This window comes from Myotis myotis, unplaced genomic scaffold (assembly GCF_014108235.1).
Source record: "Myotis myotis isolate mMyoMyo1 unplaced genomic scaffold, mMyoMyo1.p scaffold_m19_p_17, whole genome shotgun sequence".
NCBI lineage: Eukaryota > Metazoa > Chordata > Mammalia > Chiroptera > Vespertilionidae > Myotis > Myotis myotis.
Window position 1 is genome coordinate 41,603,274 of NW_023416321.1, and position 27,766 is coordinate 41,631,039.

Here is a 27,766-nt window from a genome sequence, read left to right on the forward strand (position 1 = left end):
GGTGCTCTCTGTCTGCTCTTCCTGGTTTCATGGTCCCTGGCCCCTTTTCCATTGGCTGGCTGTTCCTTCTTCCGGTCAGTGGGTGCCCCACCCTTTAAATATGTGGCTCTAGAATGGCTATAACATTTGTCACCAGTGCTTGTGAGTAAAGGGTAATTAAGCTGAGAATGAAGACCTGAAGGTCTGGCAATTTGGCTGCTTCCTTCCTGCTTCTCACCTGTGTCCCAGAGACGTGAGCTACGCAGGTTAAGTAGGATTGTATCCGTCCTCAGCAGAGACGTCTATAAAGTAAAGAGGAGACAGAGTTCCTCTTTTCAGTCCTCACATCGAGTAACTGAGGAGCAAAGAGGGTAAGACGGGGGATCCGCTTGGTGGGGGTTCTGATGGCCACACCCTTGGGTTTTGAGGACCCAGGAAGGCTTGGGAGGGGGGGTACTTTCTCTGAAAGTCTTGAGGGCTGATCTGTTGGCTAAACAGGCTTATGCTGGGCTGTTCCTGAAGGTGGAACGAGGGCCATCTGGGAGGAGCTGTAGAAACAGGCGAGGCGAGGCTCACGGAAGTCTGTCCAGACGGTGGGATGGCGACAGGAGGAGCAAGGGTGCACGACCTTCACGTACCCTTTCCTCACGAGAAGGCAGATTCCGTGGCTGGTGTCCAGTCTGTCAATAACTGGCCAGTGACTGAGTCAACAGGGAGGGCAGGAATGTGCCCGCTCTCCCACCAGGAACCAGGAGCACCTGGTTGAGTTCTGGGCTCCCTTGGGTGCTGAGGTTGATTAGTAATGTCTGCCACGAGCGTGGCCGGGGAATCTGGTGGCTTGTGAGCTGCCTGTTTGCTTTTCCTGCTTCCACACTCGCTCCCAGTCAGTGTCTTCTCGGGCGACCCTCCTTTTTTCCACCTGGAGACAAGTTGCTCATCACTGAGCCTTTCGGAGTAGGGACCTGAGCTTCCTGCCTGCTCCTTCCTTTCTCGGGCAGCCGCTGAGCACAGCCGCTTTTCCTAAGGGCTGGCCAATGCATGGGCAGGGGCGTCAGGTGGGAGCTGAGTGAGGGGAGGGGAGTGGCAGGAGTGGGGGGCACACAGAGGTTCTTCCCGAGGACAGGCAGCTGAGAGGAGGTACCCTTGAGAGGGGGCAGCCGCTGCATTGGTGTGTGTGTGTGGGGGGGGGGGGGTTAGGGTCATTGCTTAATGGTCATCAGGTTGCCCATGGATTTGGGGACAAAGATGCGGATGGCCCTGACCTAGAATGAAGGGCGGCTGGTGTTAGCAAAACTGCCCCCACTGGCGGGTGACCTTGAACACTGAACATTCTGGGCCCCAGTTTTCTGGTGTGTGTAACGGAACCTGTGGTCCTAATACCACCTGCCTGGGTTCCTTACAGGTCCCTGTGCTGCTCACCTGGGGTTGTGGATGGAAAGTGCTGCTGAGGGCTGCCCAGGTGCGGCTCATCACTGTCCCCTAGGGACAGGCTGAGGTGGGCCACGTGGATTGGACATGGGCTCCCTCTGGGGAGGAGGCGGTACCTGCAGGCAGGGAACAGGGTGGCTGGTGGCAGAGCAGGCTCCGCAGTCCTCTTCGTGGTGGAATTGACCTTCTCGGCATAGTTACCACTGGCTGGGGAGGCCTGGGTGAGCACCCGAGGGTCAGGAGAAAATTCTAGATGTCCAGGAGCTGGTTCAGCCCACTGAGTCTCCTGCCTCCAGTCAGGAGGGCTTTCTGCAGCCCTGAAGGCTCTGGGCAAGAGGCTTTAATCTAATTACATGCTTTATTTGAGCCAATTTGTTTTCCAATCCATCTTGTTCAGCAAGAAGAAAGAGCATGCTGGGGACTCGGGGCACCCTCCGGTTCCGAGTGGAGAAGGGGCCGCTCTCCTGCCTCACGTGGCCAGGGCAGCCCTGACCTCTCCCAGCCCGGCCACCCCACCCCCAACCCGGCTGCAGGCTGCCCTGCCTCACGGGGCGGGAGCTGCCTCCGCTCAGCCACTTCCATCTGCTCAGAGAGAAAGCTCGGCTTGCTGGTCACCCCTCCAGGAAGCCCAGCCAGTGTGCCGGTTCCTGCTTGTTCCAGTCCCAGTGCCCCAGGCCCGGGCTGAAGCAGGAGGGGCAGGCGACCTGGCAGGGACTCTCCTTCCCCCGGTCGCCCCAGCTCCGAGCCTTCCTGGCTCCACCCGCGGGAGCTGCCCTCAGAATCCCAGGCCCAGGATTTTAAATCTGCAAATCTCTTTTCATAATAAGGCAGGGGATTTAGAATCTGTGTTATTAACATCCAAACAAAACACCAGAGCCTTTCAAACCTCCCTGGAGAGGGCAGACTTATCGGCTCCTGCCGCACTCCCCGAGCGGCAGCTTTTGGTTCCACAGCATTTTCCAGAATTGTCTTTCCCCGCTCTCCCTCCGGAATCCTGCTCCGGCCTTTGCCTCCCTGCTGTTTGCACAGCCTCCTCTGCAGGCTCCCTTGCAGGGCCCGTGTCTCCTGCCCTTGGACCAGGGGAGTGGAGGGATTGTGAGGGCACAGGTGGTGGCAGCTGAGCCCCCTCTCACTCAGCTCATTCAACAGCGTGACCAGTGCGGTGGCCTCTGCCTTCGGGAGGGAGGCAGAAAGCAGGCCAGCCCGCAAACCCGCTCCTGCCCCTGGGACAAGTGCTGGGAAGGAACCAGGTCCCCTGAAGGCGAGTGTGCTTTTCAGGACAGCCAGAGGTCAGCCAGAACGTGCTCGAGTGAGAAAGTTAAACATTTGCTTAGTTGGTTGTGCCGGGAATACCGCGACGTGGGGTTTTTTCTTTTCGTGCTCCTAAATTTTAGTAAAAATGAGAGCTAACATTTTTTTAGAGCTTAGCATGTCAGGCTTCATCTCACTAGAACTGCCGAGAACTCCGCACTCACCCCATTCAATTGGTGAGGAATCTGAGGTCCAGAGGGGTGCGGTCACGTGCTCACGGACACAGCTCACACGTCCCGGGACCAGCATGTTGAGGCCCTCCCATCGCCTGCCTACCCGCTAACTGCCGCCCGGCGTCCCACAGCCCTCAAGTTCATCACGATCCTGAGACAAGCTGTTCCCTCCGCTATAATGGGTTGTATGCCAGGTCCAGGGAGAGGCTGCCTGTCCAATGGCCACTCCGGGCCCCCGAGCAGCAGGCACGGCCTGCAGAACAGCCCCGTGGCCCGGAGCTCAAGGCTGCGCTTTCTAGGTGTCAGCTGTGCACCCCAACACAGGTGTGGGGGCCTCCTGATTTCTAGAGCCACTCCCGGCCTCTCCAGCCCAAGCCACGCCCTCTGTGTCATCAGAAAGCTTAGGGAGTTTAAAAGGTGCCAAAGCCCTTCACCCAGGCGTCCTCACAGGTCACCAGCAGAGTGGCAAAGGGAGCCGGCTGTGACTTCCGCCTGGGGAGCCTGTGCGTGTGGGTTTCTTGGTCCAAGCGGTCTGGCATCTCGCAGGAGCCACTGCACGCAGCCCATTTTACACCTCTGAGCACCGGGGGCCGGGGTCATGTTCCAGTGGGTTCATCGAGCATTCAGGGGTGACCCCACCGCGGGCAGAGGAGGCACACAGACCATTCCAGAGCTGAGGTGGGTGCTGAGAACGTAGAGAGGAAGGCCGCACCAGGAAATGATACAGGAATGGGTTGCCAGGAAGGTCGCGAGGGGAAAGGCATGGATGGCCGAACCTGTGAATGGCCCACCATGGTCTCTGGCTTCTCCAGCATCCCTGGGGTGCGGTCCTGGTCTTTCCAGAGAGTTTGCGGGCAGTGGGATCCAGGCGCCGCCCGCTGGAACGGAGGAGGAGATGTGTGAACAGAGTAACCGTGCCGAGGCCATGGACCTCGGGCACAGGCAGGGTCCCAGCTGTGGGTCTGAAGTCCGCGCATGTGGACACCTCTGACTGGCTGTGGCCTGGCCCTGGGCCCGTAGTGTAGCCCAGAGAAGATTTTGGGGGCAGATGTGCTTCTCTTGGGAGCTGCATGGCTCAGACCCAGCACACGAGCTGGCTTCGGGGTGTGGGTCAGGTGTACACTTCTGCGGAGGACCCGCCAGCCACTCTCCTCCTTGTCTCAGGAGGTCCACTGGCGGGACCCCACCTTTCCACTGCTCTGCCATCATTCACCCTCCATTTACCCGCATCCAGAGGGGCCCAGAAGCGCCTCGAGCCCATCACACCCAGTTAGCAGCAGCTTCTCATCCTTTGGGTCCCAGCTGAAGGGTCATCTTGAGAGCCCGTCTCTGACATCCCTCATCACTCTTGCCGACCACAGTTATTTCCTCCTCAACCCCACGAATAGGCAGGACAGTTATTATTACCCCATTTCACTGATGGGGAAACTGAGGCTTGGAATCGTCAGATCATAGGGCTGGTGATGCGACCCCTTTCTACAAGAAACAACCAGTTTCTCCGGAGCCCACTAACACCTCCACCCTCAGGGCCACCGTGGGGACGTGGCCTTGGGGAGCTGCCAGAGGGCATTCGAAGTGGAAGCATTGAGCTTTGCTGTTTGGGAAGAAAGGAACATGGGATGTGAGGCCACAGAGGGTGTGCCAGACCCAGGCCTGATGTTGGAAGCTGGCACAGCGGGTGGCTCTCCAGGAAAGATGTGAGCACCAGCCCCTGCTCTGACCAGCGGAGCCCCTGTCCCCAGCGGGGTGCGGGGAGAGGACCCCGGGCTGCGTAAGCCCACATTTCCTGCCCCCCCCACCCCCGCCCCGAATGGTTATTTGCAGTCCTTGGCTTCGAAGGGCTTGGAAACTGTTCTTTGTAACCACAGCACAGAGTAGAGAGCACGTTCCCGTGCCCTCAGGTGTGAGGTGGGCCTGGGCAGCCCGGGGGCCCACCTGTGATAGTAAGAGGATAAAAGCCTCCCTCAGCCATGCAGCTAAAGACCCTGCACCCAGCAGCCCCGAGTGACCCAGGCCTGGCCAGAACTTTCCAGTAGTGGCTTTGCTTCCATTTCAGATGGAATCCAGACCGTCTCCAGCCCCACAGGGCCCACTCAGGCTGTGTGATGCATCTCTCTCCTCCTTCATGTTGGGCAAGGCTCCCCAGCCTTCATTCCGTGCCTGGACGGTGCCAGGCTTAGTCCTGCCTTCGGGCCTTTGCACGGCCGTTCTTCCTGCTTGGAGCCTCCTTGCCTCAGACCTTAGTCCTGCTTCCTTCGCAATGTTCGGGTCTCGGTCCTGTGCTACCTCCTGAGAGAGCTTCCCCGGCCACCCTGGCTAGAGCTGGGTCCTCACTCCCACCCACTTCACCTGCATACAGCTGGCTGGCAACTCATGCTTCCTTTTCCCTTGGTATCAACAGCTGTGGAGTTGGGGGACGATGAAGCTACACACACACACATACACACACACACGCACACACGCAGCTCTTAGCAGCAGAAACCCATGCGTTAGGAATACAAGTGTCACCTTGTTCAATACGGATGTCACCTCGTTACAGGATTCACGCCCACCACCCGTATGTGGTTCCCATCCTCACGGAAGAAGACTCACCTCAGAGTTTTAAGTGCAACATTGTATCCTCATTACAGTAAAATTAAAAATATGGATGAGACAGGACAGACAGAGTCCCACCGCCTAGCATTTCGGTGCGTGGTGCACTCTTCCGCCACAAACCCAGCCCCTGCCGTGGGTGACAAGCCTCCTGCCAGCCACGCAGCCTCAGCTCTGGCTGGGCCCCCTCACCAGCTCCAGGCTCCCCTTTTTGTGGTTCCTCGCTCCCGCCTGGCCCTTTGCTGCCCCGGGCGTCTCACGGGGCTGATTCCCTGTCATCCTACCTGGCACCTCCTCGGACTGGCCTTCCTATGTAACGCTGTGTCGCCTGACCTCCCCCTGCCTCCCCATTCTCTCCTGTCAGTGTCTTCACTGTAGGAGCGTCTCTCATTTCTCTGCTGGTAGCACTCAGGAGAGTGTGTGTTAATGTGCATCCCAACCACATCGTACAAGTCTGCCTGACAAAGCCCTGTTCCTGTTGATCTAAGTGCGTCTCTCTGGTCAAGACTGAATGCTTTTCCTTCTCCCCTTTTCCCTCCTTCGTGAATTGCTTGTTCCTCTGCTTTGAACTTTAGGCCACTTGCCTTTTTTTTTTTTTTTTTTTTTTTAATGATTCAGGAGAGCTCTTTCTATATCAAAGACACTAGTCCTTTGCCATCGATGTTGTAAACACCTTGGGGATTTTTCCAGTCATTTGCCCCCATAGGTTGTAAGGTACCCCACACCCAGCTGCTCTGCCAGTGTATTGCTAGAGGCTGCCTTGACTGGGGAGTCCGTGGCCTCTCTGAGCCAGAGCCCCGAGTTCAATGGGCATTATGCTGTCGAGGCAAGGAGGGCTTGGAGGTGATAGAGTGGGTGCGTTTGGAGAGACATGTGGGTGCTCAGCGGCTGCCTTGGACCCCAGCTTCCCAGAGAGGGCGCTGGGCAAGGTAGTGTGGGTGAGGGTGCCAACAAGGTGGTTTTACCAGGGGGACAGTTGCTCACTCACCTGTATTAGGACCAAGAGGTGTGAGCTGGCTTCACAGGGAGCGCCTCCTCTGTCCGCACCCCTCAACGGCTGTTACAAACCTGTGGGTGGCCGCAGCCCCTGGGAAATTGCCCACTGAAAGCTGACTGCCTGAGGAGTTCCAGGCAGCTTGGTGGCTCCAATGGAGCCCAAACACACTCCCTGGGCAGATGGACCTCACCTGTCTTTTGTCACCTGCTGGTGGGCAGAGTGGCTCAGCCCAAACAGTGGAGCCAGTGGGGCACCCCTCCTCGCCCCAGTGCCTTGAGCTCTCTTACCCCGGGTCAAGGAACCAGGGGCTCCTCCCCTGTGTCCTGCCAGTGGCGTCTGAAACTCCCCCAGCCCTCCAGGTCCCTGTCCTGGGATGGACTGGGTAGCTGGGTGTCCCTCGCTCATTACCCACACAGCCCCACCTTCCTGAGGCCCACGGCCCAGAAGCAGGGGCAGGGGTGCTGCTGGGAGCGAGACCTTGCCAGCTCGCCGCCCCACGCCAAGGGAGGTGCCAGATGCAGCGCCCCTGGCTCCAGCCAGGGACCGCTGGGCCCGCCTGCCATATGCTCAGAGATGAGCTTCGATCTGCCAAGCAGGCCCTCCCAGCAGGATTTTTGGCACCTGGGCACAGGAGGCAGACCAGAGGGCCAGCTACTCAAGGTGGAGGAAGAGGAGGGAGGGGCTTGGCCGCTGGGATTGGGCCTGCAAGGCACCCTCTTGGTTCTTGGCTGTGGGTCGGTCAGCGGAGCAGGTGGGGGGAATAAAAGGGAGGGTTGGCTGCTCCCAGGATGCCAGCCAGCCAGCCAGGATGGGCCTGCTGCGAGCTGCAGATGGCGGCCTCGGGGTCTCCGCAGCTCTCCCCGGGACAGAGCCATCCCAGTGGGGAGCCAGGCGGTCCCCGTGTTTTTCCCTGGCAGCTCCCACCTCGTTGGTCTGTGCAGGTCTCCCAGTATTTACCTGTGCCCTTGACGGGGGCCCCAGAGGCTCCTCTGAGAGCGTGAGGGCAGGAGCCTTTTGCTCACCCCGGACTCACAACTTCTGTGTGGAGCCGGGGTAGTGGGGGCAGGGAGGGGGGTGCGCCCAGCCGTTGGGCCCAGTGAGGATGGGAACGTGCTGGGCATAAAATATTGGGACCCATTTGGTAAATGAGGTCAATTTACTGATCTGCTGGGTCTGTGTGTGCTTAAGCTTATGCTAGCTTTCATATTAGGGCTGAACTATATGAAACTGCTTTTTTATAATGTGACAAATGATTGATTTTAGGCACTTTCATGTGGTTCCTCCTAATAGCTTTCCATCTTTTTCTATGTTTCTGACCACATCAAATTGCATGAAAAGGATGTGTCCTTTACATGTTCATGTGGACCCAGCCTTTGAAACTGTCTGGATCCAGCGAGTTCTTAGGATTATTTCTCTGTTCACCTTCTGCTCTCTCTCCTTTGGTTCAACTTGGTCATTGATGTGATGTATTTCATTCAGACGTCCAAGATCCCAGCCTGACGCTATACAAGAGCCTTAGAATTTATAAAACCTTTAGATCGTGGTTCTGCCCCCTTCTCCTTCCTTTCTAATGTGTATGTTTCTCTCTTTTACTCATAATTAGACATGATAGTGTATTGTCTGTTTGGGTTTTTTTTGTTGTTTTTAGTTGGTTTTGGGGCTTTCTTGAGAATCACTTCTTGGGTGTATTTATAACTTTTGAGATTTTTAGTATCTACTTTATTAATATCTACATCTGTTGTTATTCTTTCCTCCTGCTTCAGGTTTTGTTTTGCGTGTTTCTGACTTGTAGAATTCAATATACTTAATTTATTTTCTTTATTTTCTGCCAATTTGTTACATCGTGGTCAGGACATGTGGCCTGTACAGTTTCAGCCCCTTGGAATTGATTTAGCATTCTTATATATGTATGTGTCTACTCCTTTTTGTATTTCTAACATATTTGTTTAATGTACTTCACTAAGATGTTATTCCATACAAAATGTTATGTTAGAACAAGCCTGTGAAGCTCTTGGCCTGTGGGCCACCTGCCTCGTTTATTTGGCCCTTATTAGCCTTTGAGTGTGACATGCTTGTTTTAGAAGTTTACAACTTCTTCTTTAAAGTTGTAAACTTAAAAAATTTGGCTTTATTTGGTTATGACCCTCTGCAAAAGTTATTTAATGCACTTTGATCGGTTTTTCAATAGAGGTACATCCATTTACAGTCATTGCTCTTCTTTGATCTTAATTTATCACAACACTTTTCCTGTTGTTGTTGTTGTTGTTTTCTTTCGGCATATTACCTATAATTTATTTGCTATCTTCTCTGGTGTTTTGTGATTTTTTTTGTGATCTAATAGCTCCAAATTGTCAGAGTAAAGCTGAAATAGCATCTTTTGCATTCTCCTCACTTAACACAGAGAGTTGTATTTTCCACCTCACTTTATTTCTTAGTTTTTGTTAATATGATCTACAGTTTCAGATCATATTTAGATCACATTAACATATAGTTAGTATGACCTGAATTTTTGTAGTTATTTATACATACTAGCACATACACATTTTCTGATGTTCTCTTTGAAACATTTTAAAATTACTTTGATATTTGCCTTGTTTTAGAACCAAATTTGAAGTCTCTATGTTCACTGGTTTTGGTGCTCACCACCAGTATGTTCATACTATGACTTTCTCCTCTTAAACTCTTGATTGATTTCACGGTTGGGAAATAGTCTCAAGTATTTCTCTCAAAAAGGATACATGATTGGAATGTCTTCAGAACCCTTGCACACTTGAGAATGCCTTTTGTTTATCATGGCCAGCATACATACAAGACAGTCCAGCGAGGTATAAAATTCTTGGGTGACAAACGTTTTCCTCTTCAGGACCCATAGACATTGTGCCATAGTCATCAGGCCAACCTCTCCTTCTTGATTTTTAATCTGTATGTATCTTTTCCTCATCTTGGTATTTCATATGTTTTGCAAAGATGTGTCTAGGTGTTGGTGTCTTTTCCTTGATGGAAACACATCAACGAGCCCTTTCCTTGGACATGCGTAGGCCTGTCTTTAGCTCAGGAACCCTATCGTTGATTGTTTGTATTCCACTTGGCCTCCACTGTAGTTCTCTTCCAGTTATATGCCACCTCGCCACTCTTCCCTATTCCCTTATCATTTTCTTGTTCATAGTTTGCATGTCTCTATCCTCTTCCTCCATATTTTAGGAGAACTCCTCCAATTCATTCTCCATTTTCTGAATCAGTGCTCTACAGCAAGTACCATTTTTCTTTACTGCCTCCAGAGTGGATTTTAATTGTGCTGGGCTTTTAGGTTTTTGTTTTTTTTCAACTCTTTTCTCTCTCCTACGTCGCTCTTTATGTGTCATCATATGGCCTTTTCAGACTTGCGTAGTCTTCCCTTATGGCTTTCTTCTCCTATTTCATAGAGGATGTGTCTTTTTAGAATTCTTTTAGTCTGCCATACTCATTCAGTTACATATTTTCTATGACTGTTTTCCAGCTATGGCGACAGAACTTGAAGAGTTGTGATTGAGACCGTATGGCCTGCAAAGCCTAAAATATTTACTTTTGGCACTTTGCAACAACAACAAAAAAATTCACAGATCCCTGTGCTAGCATGACAGCTGGATTCCTGTTTAGCTCCAAGAGGGATGGCAGGGGACTGTTCCTCATTCTGACCAGCCTTTCCCCTCGGTTCACTTCTGCCCTGTGGAGCTGGCATTCTTCTGTCTCCTCGGCCGATTTTCTCAGTCTCTGCATCGATAACTTGGATAAAAATGCAGGTTCACATACCTCCCGCAAACACCGTCCTTCCAGTCCCTGCCCTTCCTTAAGCTTTCCCTCCCAGAAGGAGGCCACTGTCACCAGGCCCCGCCCACTTCCTGCCCATTTGTTTCTGGTTGTTGTTTCTCTGTCATTTTTCCTTTTTTTTTTTTTTTAAGGATCTTTCTGCTCATCAGACAAAGAACTGTGTCCGGAGGTAAAACCTGGACAGGTTTAGCTTGTTCCACCACCATCTGCCTTTAATTAATAGAGATTGCTCCCAGATTCCAGCATTGGGTCATCTATCAGTTTCGTTTCTGGCATTAGTGTGAATTTTCATTTTTTTTTTCATTGTCTTTATAGCTATTTTGGAACAGAACAAGGAGGGGCTCCATGGGTGACTGCCAAGTAGATGCCATTTTGAGGGAGTCGGAGCTGCGTTTTCAAGCTGGGTTGTCCATCTCGAAGCAGATTCCCCAGCTTAGTGCGCATGTGATCACAGAAGACGAGGCAGGGACGTTTTCCTTACCCAGGGACCACTTGTCCAATGACCTCAGTCCTCGGGAATCCAGCCCACGCAGAGAGCCCCCAGAGCCAGGGAGCTGCCGCGGTGTCCGCGCCCCGGAGCTCACTGGCTTCACCCGCAGGAGAGCAGCACGTGTCCTAGTCCAGCCCCGCGTGCCCGTGCTTTACACACAGCCCGGCGGGCTGGGGATGATGTCCTGTTTCCTTAGCTCTCAACTAAATTGGAAGCAGCGAATAGGACCCCCCCCCCCCCCGCCTGCTCCTGACACACACACACACACACACACACACACACACACACAACTGCACACGTTCAGAGGCTGGCTCCGTGTCCTGCAGGAGCCTGCGTGTCGCCGTGTGAGCGCCATCTCCCACACAGGCTGGCCTTCCCCTGCCCGGCTGGGTGCTCTGTGCAAGTCCTGGGTGCGGGGACTCCCTCCCCTCCTCCACAGCTACACCTGATCCAGACTGGCTTCTAACCCTGGCTGCATATTAGAATCACCAGGGAACTCTATGAGCCTGGACACTCAGGGCTGCCCCCGTACCAGTGATGTCAGAATGTCTCAGGCGGGGACGCAGGCATCCGTGTGTTTTTACAGCTTCTGGGTGATTCCACTGTGTGGTCCAGGCTGGGAACCAGGGGTTGGGAGCACAGACTGCAGCTGGGATCTCCCATCTGTATGTGGGGCTGATGGGCAGGGTAGAGGGCCGTGTCTTGGGCCCCGTTGGTCCGTGTGAGTGTGAGGCACAGACTGGATAGTTCCGGGGTGGCTGTGATTCGTCAGGCCGGGTCCAGAGCTCCAGCTAACTAGGCAGTGATGGCGGCCACACATCCTAGTACGCTTCCTGTCTCAGGTGGGTGCTTGGCTCTGAAAAGAGAAGCTGAAGATGAACCAGGAGGGAGTGACGAGAGGGAGGGAGGAGGTGAGAGCTGGAGGTGCAGGCTAGGTTGTCCCAGGACTCAGCCACCTGCCCTTCTGCCCCGCAGGGCAGAGCTTACAGGGGCGGGCACCTGGGGACCTTTCCATCTCTAGTGTCCTGGTCTTTAAGGGGGATTCGGTCCCTGCCTCACCGGTTGCTGTGAGGCTAATAGCAGACAGGCCTCAAGGCTCTCTCTGGACCCGCTGTCGCCTCAGCTGAGATGCAGGATGTGCTGGACCCTGCAGAGGAGGCAGTGTGCACGTTCCCTCCTCACCTGAGTGCAGCACCAACAGGGGCCAGTGACTTTCCTGAAAAATAACCAGAAAGCGACGAGAGTGGATTCAAGGCTGTCCCTGGAATGACGTCACCCGGCACCACTTACATTCCAATTCGCTTCCCTAAGTGGAGAGAGCAGGCGGGATCCCGGCCAGCGCACTCGGGACCACAAGGACTTACGCACGACCTGGGTTTAGCCGCAGCAGTGGCTTTGCTGTGAGCGTCATCTGCCCTGAGCTGTCAGAGAGGGCTCTTCCCGGCAGTGAAGCGCCCTGACGGTGGTGGTGACGATGGTGGTGACGGCGCTACTTATCTGGTGCCCAGGCCTCCATCCCCTCTCAGCTCCCCCTCTCGGACTTGGCCGTGGTACATGCAGGCCAGGCTCTCAGGACGCCCCAGGCCCTGCACCCCAGCAGGTTCTTCCTGCAGTAACCAGCCGGCCGTCCAGCGGGCGGAGGGACTGGTCCTGCGCCTCCGGTGCATCTGGTCAGGGCATCCCAGGGCGGGGCCCAAGGCTCAGACCCAGGGGAGCTGGCAGGGGGCTGTTTGTTCTCCATTCCCGAGACTGGTCTCTAACTGGGTGCTCAGGAAGCTGGCTCCGGAGGCATTAGGCAGCTGCCAGCTGTGACGCTCAGGGCAACGGGGCGGAGCTGTTTCGACGTTATTTGAGGCACCGTCCGTGTATTGCAGGCCCCTGAAGGAAGCAGCGACCTCCGATGGGGTCAGCGGCTGACTCTGGGGTGATCTCTGAATATCCCCTGCAGACTTCAGCCAGGGGTTGGGGCGTTGGGCACTGGAGGCCCAACTTCATGCCCTGGCTTTGTCCTGTGCTCCCAACCCAAGTCACTGCTTTCCCCTAACTTGGCCTCAGTTTCCCACTCCGCACAGTGAAGGGCTGGCCAGTCATTTGCATGTCTGTGTGTGCGTGTGTGTCCCCTTCACCTTTTTAGTCACCCTCCCCAGGACACACCCCCTCCCACTCCCAGCACCCCAGGCTGTCATCGCTCCTAGAACAGGGGGCCTTCACGGCCCAGGCCGTCCTGGCTGCTCCCGCGGGCAGTCCAGGAGTTGCTGGAACACGGGGCCACTCCTCGTCCCCAGTTCTGAGCCTGACACGCACGCCCACCGAGGGACTGCCGTGTTTACTGAGACCCAGCATGGCGTAAGCACGGGGACACTCATTTTGACGTCTCAGCCTCGGTTCTAGGTCCAGTCTTGGTGCTAGCTGTCTGGGATGCATTGGGCAGGCGGCCTCAGTTTTTGTATCCGCAGAATGGGAATAGCACCCACCCATCCAAGAATGTTTGTGAGACTTGAACAGGATCCAACGTGTCAAGTAGTGGTGCCGGGAGGCCGGGATGAATCACTGGGCCTCAGACATGGACCTAGTGAAGGCATTGCACCACCTCAACTGCAGAGCAGCAGGAGCCCGCGGGTGCGGGGGGGCGGGCGTGCTGGGCTGGGGTTGGAGGTGTGCCGTGGGTGGGTTGCCACAGGCCACCCCCAGGAGAAGCAGGCCTGATTTCTGGCCAGGCCCGGGGCCCTCCACATCCCGCCTGGCTCGCACTCGACTGGGGGAGCCCCGAGGTGCTCCCCGGCGGCTGCAGCCAGGCCGCCCAGTGTCAGCAGTAGGGCCCATTAGAACTGAACTCGTCTTCGGGGGCATTCTATTTGCACACTCCAGTAGAGTGGACACCAACGGGGTTTTCTAATACTTCACGGGCTGCTAATTTCCTCTCTGACCCCTTTTGTTGGGGCCTGACCCCAGCCAGAGGCTCCACGCCATGAAAGCCAGCGCCTGACACAGACCCGGGCGGGCGACAATGAGGCCTCTATCGGCTTTAATCAGGCTCCACTTGCGTCTCTGAGCGGGGGAATTTGTGTGGCTCAGAAGCCCTGGGTGGCGTAAAGTGGGAGCCCCCAGCGTCCCTCCCGGAGGCCAAGGGGGCTGCAGGCAGCGGCTGAAGGATTCCTCAGGCTGGGGGGTAGGAGGGGTGGGGGGCCTTTGTCCCAAGCGCCTCTTTAGAAGCCAGGCCTGCCCTGAATGGCCGCAGCCCGGCCTTGCCCGGGGGTATCATGGGCCTCTGGGTATTTAGGGAGGTGGCCCCGCCTCTCGCCGGAGGCCTCGTCAGCACCAGCCTAATTGGGTTTTGTCTGTGCTCTCCCTCCCCTGCAGACTGTGATTCCTACTGCAAGGCCTCCAAAGGGAAGCTGAAGATTAACATGAAAAAGTACTGCAAGAAGGACTATGGTGAGTGAGGCGGCGGGGCGCGCGTGGGACCAGCGAGCAGGAGCCGAGCCGGACAGATCCCACGCCCAGGACTTCTCATCCCTTCCACCTCGGTCCTTGGCGGCGAGGGGCACCAGGGCCACAGGGCGTGAGGACCCGGGTACCCCAGCCCTGCAGGGCGGTGCCCAGCCCAGCGGGGGGCGGCCTCGGACTCGTCCATTCTGTGCACATTCGGCCTGAGTCTCTGTTGCTCAAAGGGAGGTCCATGGCGCGTTTGAGACGCAGATCCCTGACGCCACCTCCTCTGGGGTTGACTTCAGAAGGCGCTGGGGTTGGGCTGGGGAACAGCGCGTTGTCACTCTGATCCACGGGAGTGTGAACACGGCCAACCGGAGCCGCGGGGCTGCCAGCCTGGGTGCCGCCTGCAGATTCCGTCACCTGAGCCCTCGGGCTGTCTAAGCTGGGGAGGGTCTCCCGTCCCCCTACTCTCATCGCGCACAGTTCTCCCCTCCCTGGGGACAGTGAGCCCCTTGCCCCCTTTCCCCATGGAGCTCCCTTTCCCGCCTCCTTAAGCATCTGCTGAGAGTCCGGTGCGGGCCTGCCTGGTGGGAGGTGAGGCGGCGGCCTTGTGGTTCTGGGCCCTGAGAGTTCTCACTGGCCAGACACCATGTGACACAGGGGCACAGCCTGGCCTCGGTCCTGGTGGGCGGGAGACGGACGGGGAGCCTGCAGGAGGGGGAGGCCGTGTTGGCCACAGGTTGTGTGCAGAGCAGAGGGACAAGCAGACGGAAGTCGGAGAGTCATTCAGGCCCTGCCCCCTGGCAGGGCAGGAAGGCCCTGTGGAGAAGGGTGTCCTCCTGGTCGCCCAGCCAGGACGTAGCACAGCCTAGAGGCAGCCCCCGGGGCTGTGAGGCCAGGCCTGGCGCCTTCCCGGGGGGCTCCTCCTGACCTGGGGGCCAGGGGCGAGCCCAGGCTGTCCTTGCAGGCCCTGTGCCCCTCACCATGCCTCCCCCACCCCCGCTGCCCAGGATGGGCAGGAAGGGGAAGACTAGACAGCCACGTGGGCCAGGGTTGTTTCCACCTTGGCTTGAAGCGCCCCTGAGTAGACGCCGGGGAGGGGCTGGGACGAGAGAGCTGAGCAGGCTTCCTGTCAGGAGTAGACCCACAGCCGGTTCTGTTTTTCGAGTGAAAAAGGACAAATTGGACTTTTGTTTAAAAGTTACCAAAACGGATCCCGTTTCCACCTGATTCCATTGGACTCCGTCCCGTTTTGTTCTCTCCTGACTCCTCGTCCTCCATGGAATTCCACCTTCACGCCCCTGCCATTCCCCGGGGACACAGCCCCTCCGAGCTCTCCGGCCTCCTCGCCCACCATCTGGCAGCCCCTCTCTCTGCCCAAGGGGCCCAGTACCCTCTCTTCATAGACCCAAGCGTCCCCAGCCTGCCTGCGCCCTGTCCTCGCTGGGGCCTCCCTGGGGCACGGGCTCCTCTCCTGCCGGTGGGGATGGAAGGGCACAGCCTCTGGCTTGCACTTGACCTCTGCTCCCTGACTCAGCCCTTGCCTTCCCTTTGCCCCTGACACCCCCAGGGAGGATCAGAATGGAGCAGGGGTCAGAGGGGGCAGGCCTCCGTTCCCTGTGGCCCCAGGTGGGACCTGGCCAGCTGGGACAGTGACCAGCCAGTTGTGGCCCAGCCTCTGCTCCTCCCACAGGCCCTTCCCTGGGTCCCCTCTGCTCCCCGCATTACGTTTAGCCTCGGCCCCCATGTTCACCTTTCCAGACTTCATTGAGACCCCCCAACGCGCCCCCTCCCGTCCCCCACACCCACTGCCCAGGCAGGACGTGAGGAGCAGCACATGCAGGGAGCTGACCAGGCCTGGAGCTCTGGCCTTTGCTTTAATGCCTCCTAACCACGCCCTTGGCCTGTTACCCCAAGGCCAGGACTGGCACTTCCCCTTCCATTCCCCCCAAAACATTGGGGGGTTCTGTTCCCCAGGATTGTCCCTGATACTCTTGGGGTCCCCCACTCAGCTCAGCATCGAGGCCTGTGTGTGGAGAGGCAGGACAGGGAAGGATCAGGAAGGAGGTGCGGGGGCTTCTGGGGATGGCTTACAGGAGCCTGCGGGGGAGTGGGGAGGGCCTCGGGGAGGGTTCAGTGAGGAAGGTGTGAGTGGTACCCACAGGTCCGGGCTGGGCCCACGGACACAGCAGGGGGCAGCCCCCCCCCCCACCCCCGCAGCTGCAGGCCTGGCTCTGAGGCTGGGGCGGATCCTGTTGGGACCCTGGACCCTGAAAGGAGTGTGAACAGAGGTGTCCCTCCCAACCCAGGAGCAGACCTGGGCCGGCCCCGGGATCGAAGAGCAGGGAGAGGATGAGGGGGTGCTGGCCTGGGGCTGGGTGAGGAGGTGAGGCCAGGCAGGGAGACCAGACCAGGGCGGCAGGATCCCGGGGGGAGGGGGGGTAGCGGGGCGGTCGGAGAGGCCGTCCAGTGTCTGCCCTCTGACCGACACCCCGGCGGGGAGCCAATTAGGAAACACGGTTCCTTCACCTACAGACGGGCCCTGGGATGTTCCAGCAGCTGCTAATTAGAAACTTGGGTCTGCCGCCCGCCCGCCCCGGGAGAAGAGCGGCCCCTCTGAGGCCAGCTCGGCGCTGGTGGTGCTGGTGCAGAACAAGGGTCCGCTGACCTGGGCAGCGGTCAGGGGGGCGCGAGGCTGGGGAAGCGGGCAGTGAGGCCGGGTGGGGTGTGCAGGTCCCACCCTGTGTCTCTTGGGCATGTTTGCCAGTGAGAGAGGGCCCGGCCTGGGGAGGGTTGGGGTGGGCACCTGGCAGGGCAGGAGGGCATTGGGGTGGGGGGGTCTCAGGGCCAAGCCCCTCCATGCTTCTCACATTCACTCGAGAGACCGCAGGGCAGGGCAGGGCAGGGCGGTCCGTTTCTTCTACAGGGAAAGGGCGCACAGGTTCCGGGTTTGCCCTGGGACTTGGGACCGGGAGCCACAAGCCTGGGCCTCAGTGTCCCCATCTGTCAAATGGAGGTGTGACCCAGGGCACCTGACATCCCCTAGATGAGCCAGCCCGGCCCCACCCAGCCCCGTGCCATCTCCCTGGGCAGGTCCACGGTGACACTGTCCCGCAGCCCCTCTCCTGGCCACCTCAGTCCTCTGATGCCCTCTAGGGGTTCCGGCTCACCTTGCAAAGGCCCCCGAGAAAGCCGGTTGTTCACGGAAGACACTTTTATTATTGCCAAGTGTCTCGGCCGTTCCTGGCAGCTTTGCAGGAAGCCCAGCCTTGGAGGTCTATCCTTGATGTAACGTTGCCGTGAGTGTGCGTGTGTGACTCTGTGTGTGTGTGTGTGTGTGTGTGTGTGTGTGTGTCCGCCACAGAGTCTGTGCCCTGCGCCCTATGCAGGCAGAGCGCACCTGCTGGGGGCGCTGCTCTGTGGCCCGTGTCCTGGGAGCCAGCGGAGTCCGGGCAGTGAGAGTGCCGGGTGCACCTTGTTCCAAGCATCGGTTGTGCGAGGACGCTGACCAGGCCCAACCAAGGGCTGGGCACCTCGGCTGGCGTGGGAAGCACCCCCTGTGCTCCCAGCTGACATGGCGACATGGCATGGAAGGGGCAGAAGAGCACCCTCACCCCACCTGTGGGCCCAGGCTCCTCCTGACTCCTCCCAGGCCCTGCCCCTCAACCTTCCGCCTTTCTCTTTCCCTCCGGCCTCGACTCCACCTTGTCCCTGTGCTCCCTGGGGGGGCCCCGTGTGGTCCTCTCACCTCCTCGTGTTTGCACAACCTCCTCTCATCTCACACAGCCACTCTGCACAGGCACGCCCATGCACACGCACACACAAGCACATGCACACACATGCACACACAGGCACAGCGGTGCATAGCCGAAGGAGTCCTGCTCCCTCACACAGCCGTCCCCACCCCCAGTCCTTCCCTCCTTTGTGAGAGAGGGCCCAGCTTGGGGGTTGGGAGGGCACCGAGCAAGGGGTTTGGGGTGTGCCCCTAAACTCCATTGAGGGCCCCATCCTGCTCTGGGTGCTGAGCTTGCAGCTGTGGAGGAGACGGGCCTAGTCCCCAAGGAGCTTACCGTCCAGGAGGAGCACAGGCACGCAGACGGGAGCAAAGAAGGCGGGTGTGTGGCGGGGCCCAGCCTGAGGCAGCAGGTGCAGGGGAGCTTCCTCTGAGCGGGGTGGGAGGAGGGCCTCCTGGGGGAGGGAGCCGTCGTCAGTGTTCACTGGGCAAAGCAGGGCTCCCAGGCAGAGGAGCGTTCTCCAAGCACAGAAGTGGGCACAGGCTGGGAAGTGGGGGGAGAGCAAGCCTGGGGCGCTGGGTGCACGGGGGTCTTGTGTGGGCCTCAGCAGTCGTACCCATATCCGTGTCCAGAACCCCTCTGACCCCCCGCACCTCCCCCCCTCCCCCCCCCCCCCCCCCGGGTTCAGCTCCTGCCCACTCCCCACGCTGCTGCCTGGGGCGGCCGGGTGCTGCGCCGGCCTCATCCTTCCCCCCGAGGTTCAGACCGAGGGAGACAGACAGCTCACACTCTCGGCAAGGTGAGGTCATCTCACTTTTGCCAGTTCTTGGAAAAATTATCCGTTCCCAGAAATGTTTATTAGTCACCCCTTTTGTTGAAAGACGTTTTGGCACCACCAGATGGAAAAATCCAAATGCTTCACAAGAGGATTCGTCTGAGCGCTCCTCCTCCGAGAGCCCGGAGGGGCACTGCCGAGGGCACAGCTCGAAGGGAGGTCTGCGGGCACCTGTGGGGGAGCTGGGCGTGTTAGGCTGTGCGCATTCACGTGTGCTTTTGGGGGGCCCCTGGCAGAGGTGGGCCTGGGGACCTAGGTGGGACCTCCGTTGGTAGCAACACACCCCGTGTGCCCTGGTACCTCCTGGGGCGGTGGAAACCCGAGGGAAGAGCCTGCCAGGCCAGCGCCTGCTCCCTGCCCTGTGGGCCCTGGACCGGGCACCTCACCGCCTGTGCCCTCATCCTGTGGAATCCTCAGAGCACCGGGAGGCAGGGATGTGTTCGTCAGTCAGATGTTGAGATGCAACCCAATGAAACATGCCCAAGATCAGGAACCCCAAGGCCGAGTCTTCCTCCTCCTGTGCCAGGGCCCCGAGCCTTGGGCAGCACAGAGTGGCACTCAGTCCCTTAGGAGGCTCCAGAGCTGGTGGCCTCACGGGCCCCTGGGCTCCCAGCTCCTGGAGGCCTCAGGGGAGGCCACAGAGATGTCTTCATGGGGCCACCGTGCTGTTGAGGTGACCGTCACGGGGGATGGAGCCGAGGTGATGGGTGTCCCAGCAGGAATGTCAGTGATGGTGGCAGAGGTGGGGTGGGCACAGCCATTTCGGTGAGAGGCTTGGCCTCATGGTAGAGGAAGGTCCTGGGCAGAGGCGCGATGGTGGAGGTGGGCGCGGGGATGCTGGTGGTGGGTGCCTGCAGACGGCCGTGCCTGCCGCGGGCTGGAGGGTGCGATGCTGGTGGAGGTGGGAGCCGCTGCCGGCCCTTGCTCAGCTGCTGGGAATCGGTGAGCAGGGTGGGCAGGCGAGGCGCACACTGGGCCTCTCTCTCTCCAGCTTGCCCCGGGCACATGGGGCCTCTCAGCACAGGCTGGCCTCTCCTCTCTACACCCCTCCCCCTTCCTTTCCTTGACCTTGAGGTCAGTAGCTATTCTGACCAAGAGCAATCCCTTCACGTGCAGAGAACCGGGCGGGTACCGGCCACGTCCTGGAGACAGAGGTGGCGTCTGCAGCACCGTGACTGTGGGGCTTGGGTGTGAGTGCAGGTGGTAGAGGAGCATCTGGGGCTGACCCCCAGAATGAGGGCTGCTCGGGGAGCCGGCAGTGGGCAGGATCCTGGCTGAGGCTGGGGCAGCTGCCCATAGTGACTGGAGAGCCAACCCCCCCCCCCCCCCCCCAAGTGCTGCCCGGAGCTCTGGGGGGCACGACGCAGACCAGCCAGCAGCACGTGTCATGTGTTTCAGAGGCTCACTGACCCTTCCCTGGGGGTCACTGGCCCCCTGGGGTCCTCCGATTTCCCCACCAGATGTGACCTTCCCCCTTCCCCCCGGGAGTACCAGCCCCATATGGAGGCCAGATGTGGAGCTGGGTCCGCGTGAGTCAGCCTGGGTCTCGGAATGTGGTGACCACCAGGTTGGGCAGGGAGGGCTGGTGGGCCCCAGGGACAGCTCAGCATAAAAGCCCACAGGGTGCGACGTGGATGTGGGCCTCCTGCCGTGGTCGGGGGCTCTGCAGTCCTTCCCAGCACAGTGACTTCAGGCTCGGCCCCTCCCCGCGGACTCCATGGGGGCCTGCCCTGGGGCCTAGCAGCTCCCAGCCCTCCTCTGTCCCCCTCTCTGGAGCTCCCTTCTGTCTTTGTTCCTCACACTGTCTCCCCTCCTCTGGACATCCTGGTTTTAGGACAGGAGGGGCCGGTAGGGGAGGCTTTCAGGGGCCACAAAAACCATCCAGTGAGCAGCGCCTCCTTCCCTTTCACAGACGGGGACACTGAGGCGCCGAGTGGGGCTGGGGAGGCGGGTCTGTCCGAGGTGCTGGAGCCATCGGGCGGGGGACACCATGCGTGCTTCTTGGACGGCCACACAGCATCCTCTCTCCACCCACCGGGGCCGGTCTCTGGAGTCACGGGGCACTGGTCCCACCCACGCCGGACCCAGGTGGGCATTGTCCCCAGTGGGGTCGATCTGGTGGGTCCAGATGCCCCCTTCCCCTGAGATGAGTGCCGAGCACCGTATCACCCGGTCCCTGACCCTGGGGCTTCCTCCCGAGACCTGCCTATTTCTGGGAGGCAGTCTCCACACACCTGCCACTCCGCCTGCCTGCACGGGACCTGCATTCATCCCTAGGCTGAGGGTCACCCCGAGGCTTGGTGCCCAGCAGGGCTGTGTCCGGGCTGGATCCCGCTTCGGTTCCAGGCCTGAGCCCCTTTCTTTGATTCTCCTTAGAGGAGCGGTTTCACCCTTTCAGGGTGCTTTGACTTGGGAGCTAGAGCCAACTGTGCCATCAGAGGCTCACGGGACGAAGGTGGCCGCGGGGTGCCCACTCCTAGGACAGGGCTGCACGCGTGCCCTGGGAGGGGCCCAAGGGGCCAGCCCAGGTGGGAGGAGGCTCTTCTCTCTCCTGCCAGCAGCTCTCTGGAGGCTGGGGAAGGGGTTGTGGTCAGGACTGGTGTTGGGGTGCTCTCAGGTGGGCCACACTTCCTGGGGAGCAGGTATACCTGCAGCCAGAGCCCCCTCTGCATCAGACATTCTGGGAGACCCAGAGGCCGGGGGCCCTGAGGGACGTGGGTGATCAGGGGCCTGGGCTGATGCCATGTGGGGAAAGCCGACCCTTCACCTTCTCCAGAAGTTGGGACCCCACTGATGCCGAGGGCATGGGGGATGCCCATTGCTGGACCTCCCCAGCCAGGTGGTCCCCAGCGGCACAGCCAGCCAGCCTTGCCCTCCATGGGGGGCGGGTGGGGGAGCAGGCGGGTGCTCCATGGGGGGCGGGTGGGGGAGCAGGCGGGTGCTCCATGGGGGGCGGGTGGGGGAGTAGGCGGGGTGCTCCACGGGGGGCCGGTGCTCCATGTGGGGGCGGGTGGGGGAACAGGCGGGTGCTCCAGCCAGCCTGGAGCAGGTGTAGGTAGTGGGCATCTCATGAGGCTGGGTGAGCCCTTGGGGGGCAGGGTGGGGGGGAGACTCGCCCTTCCTCAGGGCATCACTCTGGCAGGTCTGGCCATGCCCATGGTAGGTGGGCGGGGGGCAGGCACCGCATTAGGAGCCCCCCGGGCTGGCCTAGTTCCCCCTGACTGGGAGAGGGAGACGACCGGGGAGTCCTCCCTGGTGCGGGCTCCCTCCTTGGCTGCTTGTCTAGGAGACCATCCCTGGTGATGAGGGCACCTAGCCAGGCAGGACCGGCCCCCCCAGGCCCACCTCCTACCTGATGTCTGAGTTTGGCCCCCATTCCCAGACCTCCAATGTCCCTTCCCCTGGGGCTCCTCGTGCAATCCGATGCTCTCAGGCATCTAACCCCTTCCCCTCCCAAGCGCGGAGCCTCAGTACCAGGACCTGGCGGGGACACTGAGGCAGCCTCCCATGCTGTTGGTTCTGAGAGGGAGGCGTACCAGTCCTCCTTCGGGTGAGGGAGAAAGGGGGAACCTCTGGCTCTAAGTTGGGTGTCCCTACTTAAGCTCAGGGTAGGGCTTTTGGGGTGTGGGAGGAGGTCACAGCCCGGATTCCTGAGGATTCCAGGGGTGGGGTGTGTGTGGCTGGGGCTGGATCTGGCCACAGTGAGCCTCCGGCTCCTCCTCATTTAATGAAAGCTGGGCAGGGCTGCCGTGACCCCGTCTTGGGTGTGTGGGCCCTGCAAGCCCCCAGCCCGTGGCAGGTCGGCTTCCCCCGCACAGGCCCGGCCCTGCTCTCGGTTCCTTACCTTCACGGGGGCCTGGGGAACATGTGGTCAGAGCCGCATTTTATGAAAGCAGCTGCGCCTCATGACGCGCTCTCTGTGCAGGGAGATTTATGGGGCTGCATGGCTTTAATGGTTTCTGTGGGGTTAGTGTCCTCCCCCATTCATCCTGGCCGCTGTCTCCGAGGCAGATGGGTGACAAGCCTCCCCACACTGGACAGGAAGGTATGGCGGGGTGGGGGAGGGGGGCTGACCACCCAAGCCTCCTCGGGAGGGGCCTGCTGCAAGCAGCCCGTAAATCCAGGAGACCTCCAGGAGGCAGGGACCCTCCCTGGGCCTGTGGGGGGAGGAGCGCAGCGGCACCCCGGGGCCTGTGCCAAGGCCACGCCCCCAGGCTGCCCAGCAGGTTGTCTGTGTCAGGTGGGCTGGGCCGGCAGATGAATGAGCAACAACTGTATACTCGCTGACTTAGCAGCTTTCCTAGAACCTGGTCCCGGGGCCGGGACTGTGATCCCCAAATCTGCACGGGGTGGGGGGAGGGGAGGGCAGAGTCAGCGGGAAGCTGCCTCCTGCCCCTAACTGCCCGTGGTGGTGGCAACGCCAGGCCCTCGAGGGCCCAGAGCTGACAGGCTCCAGGTCTCCTGGGCCAGGGAGAGCGGCAGGCTTCGAGTGAGTGGGCGGAGGGCAGAGAGCATGTCCCACTTGGGAGGGACCCAAGCAGAGAGGGACCTGGAGCTCCCCACTGCGCAGGTTGCCTTTGACGCCTCCTCAGTTCCCAGCGTGGGACTCTTGAGGTCAGGGCACCCGGGAAGCACAGCCAGAGGGCTGCTTCTATGAAAGACACGGGAGCCTCGCCCTGCGGCCAGGGATGCAATAAGCAGCTGCTGAGAGGACTCCCAGGCTGCCGGGTGCCTGCCCCAGCCCCCTGCCCCTTGGCCAGAACCATCCCAGCACTGACACAGGCTGTTCTGGCTGACTCTGGCCTCCATGGGCTTGATCCTCAGTCCCTTCTCGTCCCCTTGGGGTCACAGCATCCCTCCAGAGCTAGGCCCAGGCTTCTGCCGAGGGACAGGCATGTGCCCCTGCCAGTGGGAGGGGCAGCATGAGCGGCAGCAGGGGAAGTCGGTCCTCACAGCCTGCCCAGTAGCTGAGAAGGTCACCTGCATGAAAGGCCTTCCTGTGAGCCCCGGAATTGTGGGGGTGGCTGCAGGCTCGCTAACCCGCTGGCCGCCGCGGGCAGGGGTGTTGCTGCACAGGTGCGGGCAGCCCAGGACTGCAAGGCCAGGACACACGGCGCCTGGGGCCTGGTGCTGTGCTCTGGAGCCGCTCCCTTTGCCGGCGTCTGTCCATCCTGCAGACATCAACGGCCCCGGGTGCCGCAGCTGCTGGGCGTTCTAGAGGAAGCCTCACCTGAACACAGGAGTTCTGGCCTCATTGGTGTCAGTTTAGGATGCCCTCAGTTTGAGGGGGCTCAGGTGTCCTGAGGACTGAGACTAGGTGGCCGGGGACGAGTGTTGTGGGGTGTATGTAAGGGGTCCGCCCTCAGGGACATGGTCCTAGGGTGGGCAGAGCCACCGAGGTCACCATGCCAGCGCCAGGCAGGCGATGTGCACCCCCAGAGACCCTGGTCCTTCCCAGCTCCAGCGGCAGGGCTGCTGCCGGGCCGGGCCATGCCGTGCGGCCTGAGCGCCGGGAGCCTGCTGAGCGGCTCTGCCTGAGGTCACCGCCTCAGTGTGTATTTTGAATATTTCAGCTGTATGTGCACTGCGGGGACTTGGCCCGTGCACTGCGTGTGCAGCTCATACTTGGTGGGCTGTGTAATGTGCGGAGGCGTTGCCAAGGGCAGCGGAAATGTGGACTTTTTCCAGGATAATCATGCGAATCCGACCACCACCCTCCCTGCACCTTCCCGGGCCTGTGCCTTCTCACCCCTGCCAGGAGCTGCCAGGAGCTGCTGGGTGGGAGGGGCACAAGGGCCAGTGCTTTGTCCCAACCAACCAGTTCTCGAGAGCAGCGAGGTGTCCAGGGGTGCATACCCCCCCAGGCTGTGTCCTCAAGTGTTAAACGGGTGCCCTTCTCCGTGCTGGCCGAGCCTGGGGAAGTGGGGTGGGGGCTGCTCTGGATGCCCTGCCTGGTGGTCCAGGGCAATCCTTAGGGTGGGGGGGGGGGTGAGGGGAGTGGGGCTCCAGGTGAGGAAGGTGGGGCCGGTGGCAAGTCCTCCTGTGAAGGGCCACGTCCTTGCCAGTGCAGGGAAGAGAAAGGCCTGGCCTCGCCCAGCCAGGTCTCAGAACATGTGGCCTCCCCAGCTCTGCTCCCGCCTGGCCCGCAGCCGAGGCCCCGGAGTCCGGTGGCTGGGGCTGCCAGAACGAAGCCCCACAGACGGGGCTCGAACGACAGACATTTATTGTCTCACAGGCCTAGAGGCTGGAAGCACTAGATCAAGGTGTCAGCAGGCCGAGCTCCTTCTGAGGCCTCTCTCCTGAGCTCGCAGGCGGCGCATTCTCGCTGTCTTCATGTGGCTGTTCCTCCGTGTGTGTCCCTGTCCCGATCTCCTCTTATGAGGACAGCAATAGCTCCATTTTAACGTAACCACCGCTTTAAAGACCCCCATCTCCAAATATGGTCACCTTCTGGGGCACTGGGGTTAGGACTGCCAACATGTGGATTTGGGCGTCACACTTCCGTGCATGACACCCACAGATGCTCAGGGCCTCGGATCAGTGCCAAGTTCTCCCTCGGCCCCAGCCAGAGGCGCCTTCTGCAGCATCCTCGTCGGCCACCCCTGCCCACCCTGGCTGGCTGGGGGTCTGTGGTCCCCTGCAGGGGGACAGCCGCATCCGGAGGGAGGCTCATTCTGTATTCTGCTCAGTCCTGAGGAGAGGAAACCAGGGCTCTCAGGGAAGCGGGGGTGGCTCCCCGTTGCTTAGCTAAGGGGCACTCAGTTGCCACGGTGACCTCTGTCTGCACAGTCAAACACACACACAACCCAGCCACTTCTCTCGGGCTGGAGGGTTCCCCGCCCCCATCAGAGTTCACACTGAGTGTTGAGTCCCTTGGTGACAAAAACATGGAAACGGTTGCCATGGCAGCCATTCTTTGGAGCCCTCAGACTGGAGTGCAAAGTTCAGGATGCCCAAGAACGGATGAAATGAAAATATGGGAAAATCTGCCACTTCCCTCACCCCAGGAGGATGCGTTGGATGGTGTTTCATGCTCCCCTGGGCCCAGCCATCCCTGCCCCTCCCATCACCCCGGGCCCAGGCGGGGAGAGGCCCTGGGAATGAAGGTGGCAAAGAGGCCCACAGAATCCTTGGGAGGAGTGGGCCAGCCTGGGAGGCCAGGCTGAACTGTGGGTGGGCCCAGTGCCTGCAGCTGTAATTGGGCAGGCGATGACCCCTAGGCACTGCCTGGGGACATGTCCTCCTGGTTGCTGAAGTCCCCGAGCCTGCTGTGACTCAGTTTCTCCATGTAATCTGGAGGGACAAGCGGCTGCCTCTTTCTCAGGGGGGACTCCCACCCACTCAGCTGCCAGGGTACTCCTCATCCTGGTCCAGGGGTGAAGGGTCCAGGGCATGCTCGGTGGGCTCAGCACCGAAGTCACCCTGTTCTGACCAAGGGGATGGGAATATGGCCCTGGGCAGACAGACCTGGCCCAGAGTGCTGGGGTGCAGTCAGTTCCTACAGAATTCTTCTAGTCTTCCTGGACACGAGTAGATGAGGGTCTGAGTCCATTAATGGAGGTCATGGCAGAGGCCTCTCCCTTTATCCATTGGACTGGGGAGAATGTGTCCCCCACCAGCAGTTCCCCAAGTAGGCCCCATGGGGCTCTGGTGACTGAAATGCACCAAGTGGGCACGTGTGCAACCCGCCCTCACCCCGACACACACAATTTATAGATTAAACTAGAGGCCCAGTGCACAACATTTGTGCGGGAGGGGTGGCGCAGGCGGATGTGTCCCTCAGCCCAGCCTGTGCCCTCTCACAGTCCGGGACCCCTTGGGGGATGTCCGACTGCCGGCTTAGCGGGGAGCGGGCCTAAGCTGGCAGTCGGACATCCCCTGAGGGGTCCTTAGCGCTGCCACGGAGGTGGGAAAGGCTCCCGCCACCACCACTGTGCTCGCCAGTCGTGAGCCCGGCTTCTGGCTAAGCAGCGCTCCCCCTGCAGGAGCACATTGACCACCGGGGGCAGCTCCTGTGTTGAGCATCTGCCTCCTGGTGGCCAGTGTGCATCATAGCGACTGGTCATTCTGCTGTTTGGTCAATTTGCATATTAGGGTTTTATTATTATAGGATGCTCTGAAAAGTCCTGCAATAAGGGAATTTCTTGACTTTAAGCCAGTATTTGAAAAATAAGCTTTTTCCTCTTTTTTTAAAAAGTATTTTCTAGTTTTAAAAAGTCTCTTAATATCCTGCAGAAATAACATTCGGTGACACTCACTAGGGCACTGGTTCTTGGTGTGATCATCAGCACGTGGGAATTTGTGAGAAATGCATATTCTCTTCCACCCCAGAAACTTGTGTTTTGATAAGCCCTTTGGGTTGAGAACCCATGTGCTAAGGGTGGACCATGGTGGTCTGTGAGGTCTGAAAGGTTGGCGACCGCAGTGCTAGAGAATTGGGAGGAAGGGGAATGGCCTGGAGGAGGTGAGAGGTGAAGGGAGGGAGGGAAGCATGGCAGGGATGGGGCGTGGGCAGCACAAGAACCCTGGACGCTGGGAGAGGTGCTGTGGCACCTTGAAGGGTGGGTTCAGGGTGCACTGCCCCTGAGCACTGAGCTCCCACCATGGTTTTCTGAGGCGTCAAGTGCGAGGTTGTGTGTCTGGAGGTGTCATGAGCTTGGTGCTAAGTGATTGGGGCCTTGGGAAATGCCTGGGGTACCCGTCCCCCTCCTACTCGCCAGCAAGGGGTATCCAGGTGCGCTGAAGGCACCTGCCCTGGGCAGATGGACTCTCTCTACCCGGAGTGCTGGGCGCGGGGGTCAGTTCCGTGATTTTCTTCTTTCCTTCCTCGACCCAAGAGGGGGCTTGTCCCCGAAGGCAGTGCTGGGTGGCTCCTTCAAAGCAGGCATGAGGTGAGGCTTGAAGCGATGGCCCTGGCCCAGGTATCAGGGGGTGGGCTGCCAGGTTAGCTTTGCCACCATCCACCCCTCCCCAGTGGGACGCCCGGTG

The 27,766-nt window shown here is 59.5% G+C and overlaps 1 protein-coding gene across 2 annotated transcripts in view; it reads left to right on the forward strand.

The window, feature by feature from the left end:
* Positions 1 to 27,766, forward strand: part of NTN1 (netrin 1) — a 180,466-nt gene that overhangs the window by 148,573 nt on the left and 4,127 nt on the right. For both annotated transcript variants that reach the window (XM_036341586.1, XM_036341585.1), the window contains exon 6: positions 14,138 to 14,212. In XM_036341586.1, the coding sequence (XP_036197479.1) occupies positions 14,138 to 14,212 (75 nt within the window). The remainder of the gene's footprint in view (positions 1 to 14,137; positions 14,213 to 27,766) is intronic.